This window comes from Phalaenopsis equestris, unplaced genomic scaffold (assembly GCF_001263595.1).
Source record: "Phalaenopsis equestris unplaced genomic scaffold, ASM126359v1 Scaffold211101, whole genome shotgun sequence".
NCBI classification, from domain to species: domain Eukaryota; kingdom Viridiplantae; phylum Streptophyta; class Magnoliopsida; order Asparagales; family Orchidaceae; genus Phalaenopsis; species Phalaenopsis equestris.
In genome coordinates this window covers 1-4686 of record NW_018230134.1, presented here as the reverse complement: position 1 = coordinate 4686, position 4686 = coordinate 1, and the positions used below count along the sequence as shown (strand labels likewise).

The 4686-nt window shown below is 34.3% G+C and overlaps 1 protein-coding gene across 1 annotated transcript; it reads left to right on the top strand.

Annotated features, from left to right (window-relative positions):
* On the top strand, positions 1–3269 carry LOC110036813 (the record flags this gene model as incomplete). The annotated part of the gene is made up of 3 exons (XM_020741344.1): positions 1–81; positions 185–468; positions 3048–3269. Coding segments are annotated over exons 1-3 (522 nt in total), but the record flags the coding sequence as incomplete, so codon positions are not given.
* Positions 3270–4686: the final 1417 nt, after the last annotated feature.

Genomic DNA, 4686 nt, shown 5'->3' with positions numbered 1-4686 from the left:
CTTTCTAGCAGGGACCCAGAGACTCGTGCACAAATCGTCCGGGAGCTCGGTCGTGCTTGCGAGGAATGGGGATTCTTCACTGTAAGTTGAACCGTCAAGTAAATAGCAACCATGAAGGGAATGGGCATGGTTTGAGATGCTTTGTGGCGCTGATTTATCTAAGTTTATTCCATGATTGGTCTAGGTTGTGAACCACGGCGTGCCAGAAGAGTTACAGACGGCGATGATAGAAGCTTCTGTAGGTTTCTTCGATCTTTCGGCGGAGGAGATGGAGGAGAATATGGGGCGGCATGTGATGGATCCGATCCGGTGCGGTACAAGCTTCAATTCGACGGTGGAGGATGTGCTGTATTGGAGGGATTTTCTCAAGGTTTTTGTGCATCCAGTATTCCATTACCCCAAGAAGCCTGGCATTTTCAAGTAAATTTGAAACTTTTACTTGCCTTCTTATTTTGGTGCATTTTAATGGTATTTCTTTTTTAATTTTGCCGCTTCAAAGTCGGCTGGGTGGAAATTTATTTGGGTTAGGAACCTTGGCAATTACTTCCGAAGTAGGGCTGTCAAAACGGGTCTTGTTCGTGAACAGCTCGTGTTTGGTTCGTTAAGAAGCTCGTGTTCGGTTCCATCGCTGAGTTAGGGAGCCGAATACGAACAAATATTTGTTCGTCCGTGTTCGGCTTGTTTTGGCTCGAAATGCTATTAGTCAATTATATATATATATGTTTGATGAGTAGTATTTTTAAAAAATTTAATTGACTACAAGGCGACACAGATTTATAAGCTACACAAAGTATTAATGAAGAAAATAGAATAAAAATTATTAAATTATATTCAAATGATGTTTTAAATCTTGCCCTAATCTTTAACATTTTATAGCTACGTGATTAGGGTTGTCAAAACGACTATTTGTATTTTTCTGCTCGCTGAGCAAACGAGCCGAACATGAACATATTTTTTGAGCTCGAAATATAAACGAGCCGAACACGAGCTGAGCCTGGCTCGCTCGTGCTCGGCTCATTTACACCCCTATTCCGAAGAATTTATTAATACTTTATTTACGAATCGGATTGGTTAGAACTTGGAAGTTGGAACTCACTTTTGCATGTCAGCGCCGAAGCCAATGTATGAAATCTTGTTCTAAAAGAGAAATCAAATTGATCAAAATGTTTCTAATGATTTGGTTCGGTTCTAATTTGGTTTGCAGTTTATAAATGAATCTGGCATGTTTGTTCAATTTGAGTTGGAGATATATTTAGGGGTCAATTGGGATCACTTTTTTTTTTTTTGTTTCATGCTATTTTATTTTGTTTTGTTTGTGTTCATTTGAAATAAAACATGTTTGATATTCTATAACATGCTTAGTTATTTTTAAAAACATTCGAAACAACTTTAAATATTTTTAATAATTTTAAAAACAAACTAAATTATTTTTTAAAATAAAAGAAAAACATGTAAAAATGTACTAAGCAAATATGCTTTTAAAATAAAAACAAAAAATAAATATAAAAAACGAAAACTAAAGTGATCAATTGACTTAAAATGTGAAATGTCACTCTATGTTATTACTTGCATGCTTTGTAGTTTCATTCTTTTGAAGGAATGTATTTTATTTGTTTGAATAAAAAAAAAACAGTTTGTTTAAATGAATCCAATTAACCTCTTTCTCAACCTTCTTCAGTACACCTTTACCTATGATTCATAATTTATTCAATATCAGTTTTTCTGCTGGTAGAGCAGTTGAACATTTATGGACAACTAAAATATCAAAGGTTATGATTTTTCTAAGAAATGATGGCTAAGATTTATTTCAATATATGTGCTCATAATTGGTTCACTTAAGTTTATTGCAGTTTGAAATATGCTCAAATGTGAATTGGAGCAATATTATCGATTTGCTAAGTTTCTCAAACTTGGACAAAATTGACCCTAAATTTAACTACATTCAATTGATTGGTTTTTAACACTTTGATTTGGTTTTTTCTGTTTATTTAGTTTTTGTTTTCATCCTTAGTGATGTCGGCATTGGTTGCCTTGCCCAAAATTTTCGCCTTGCTGAGAAGTTTTGGGCAGTTGGCGGTGAAAGTTGGGATTGGTTCAAATTCGTATCGCTTATCTAAATCTCAAATCCAAGCTCTACCCATACGAAGTAGAAAATTTATAGTGGTAGAGTAAATATTTAAGAACTTCACATTAAGCTCCGCATAGAATCTCATAATACACACGAGTTTTATATGAAAAATTCGAGGGGGTCTAGCACATTTGAAATCATCATTGCTAAATTTGCTATGAGTTTAAACTAGATCTATTGAAGTCTTATAAATATTTACTATTTTCTTTATTATTTTTATTGTATTATCTACTACTAAATGTCTTTCTTGTATATGTCATGTTGAAATCTTCATAACTAAATTTGCTTCGAGTTAAAACTAGATCTATTGAAGTCTAATATTTACTTGCTATCACATTTCAAAGTTTTTATTTGTTGAAAGAGGTGTTTATTGAGTTCTCATATGCTGAAATTGGTGTTTGCTTTAATTAAATCTTGTTGGAATTAGGTTTGAAGTTTTCATATGTAGGAGTTCAGCTTCGAGGAGTCGAGGAATTCCGTAGAGGTTCTTCCATTCGCGACACAGAAGTTCGCGATGCACCTTTCATCGGTGGCCTGAGTAATCAAGGAATTTCCTTTGGTGGAAGCTTTAATTAAAGGAAATAATTAAAGGGAGAAGAAAATTTCCTTTCTGGATGCTTTAATTAAAGGAAATAATTAAAGCGGAGAAGAAAAGTTGCTGGTTCCTTAATTATTTGCTGCAAGCCTTTTAATTAAGGAAATAATTCCTTCGATGGAAGCTTTTCTTAATTAAGTTGATTTAAATTAAATTAAGAAAATCTAAGAATTTCCTTTGATGGATAAGGAAAGGAAATAAAGTAAATATTTATTTCTTTTCTTGTAGGCGGAGAAGAAATTTTTTGCTTTGCTGAAAGATTTTGAAAAAAAAAAGTTCTAAGGATTTTTGCAGAAGAATTTTTTGCAGAAAGTTTTGTTGCAGGATCAATTTTCATTGACATTTTCTGGTGCAAAATTCAAGGAGGTGAAGTTCGATAAAACTGGTAACTTTGGATTATGGCAAACAAGGGTAAAAGTTCTATTGGTGCAACAGGAAATCTTGAAAGCTTTGCGGGCAAAGAAACCAGATGTCATGGAGGATGAAGATTGGGAAGAATTGCAACAACAAGCGGCAGCAACTATACACTTGTGTCTGGCAAATAAGGTTATGTATCATCTGATGAATCTAAAATCTTTAGGGGAGGCATGGAAGAAATTTGAAACTCAGTTTATGTCTAAATCTCTGACAAATAAATTGTATCTGAAGCAAAATTTGTATGGGCTGAAGATGCAAGAAGGTTCTCACGTGAATGACTTCAATCAAATAATCACAAATTTATCACAGCTTGATGTGAGTAATGAGGATGAAGACCGAGCAATGATTTTGTTGTGTTCATTGCCTTCTTCTTATGAACACTTGGTGACTACTCTGACATATGCAAAAGAAACTGAGATTACTGCAGCATTTTTGGTTCACAACCAGTGGAAATAGAATGCAGGGGAAGCTCTCATGGCAACAGTTTATATGTTAAGGGTAATCAGGATCATGGAAGGAAGAAAGAGAGTGAGGGTTCTGGAAGGCTAAATTCCAAATCAAAGTCCAAAAGCAAAAAGACAATTAATTGATACAAGTGCAAGGAGTCGGGTCATATGAAGAGATATTGTCCAAAGCTGAAGAAGTAGATTGAAGAAAAATGTGATGCATCATCGAAGTCTGTAAATCTGGTGCAGAGTGACAATTCAGATTGTAGTGATGACAATATGCTTTCAGTTTCATCAGCCCAGTTCAGGGATGCATAGATTTTTTATTCAGGATGTTGTTATCACATAACACCTAACAGGGAGTGGTTTACTTCAGACAAGTTAACTAATTCTGGCTCAGTCTATTTAGGTGATGATAGATGCTGCAATATTGTTGGTATTGGTGAAGTCAGAATTCAGATGTATGATAACACTATTAGAACATTATGTGATGTCAGACATATTCCAGATCTGAAGAAGAATTTGATTTCCATGGGCACTTTAGAAATGGTTTAATTCCTAAAGCAGATGAGGATAGGAAAACCGTCAGAATTATTAAGGGTGTATTGACTATGATGAAAGGAAAGTTAACTGTAGGTAATATCTACAAACTGTTGGGGGGTACAGTTGTAGGTGGATTTCATTCTGTGGAGTCAGATGATGATAATACAAAGCTATGACATATGTGTCTAGGTCATCTTAGTGAACGTGGGATGACGGAATTGTATATCGGAATTATATATAAGAAACTTGTTGCATGGTGTTAAAAGCTGCAAGCTCGATCTTTTTAAGTTTTGTTTTCTTGAAAAATAAACAGACTAGAGTTAATTTTATGACTGAAAAACATAAAACTAAAAGGATTCTTAATTATGTGTATTCTGATGTATGGGGCCCTACCAGGTAATCGTCATTAGGAGGATCTTAGTATTTCGTTACATTTATTGATGATTTCTCCAGAAAAGTTTGGGTGTATTTCTTGAAGCAGAAATATGAAGTTTTCTCTAAATTTAAGCTATGGAAATTTGCGGTGGAGAACCAAACTAACAGAAAGATCAAGTATT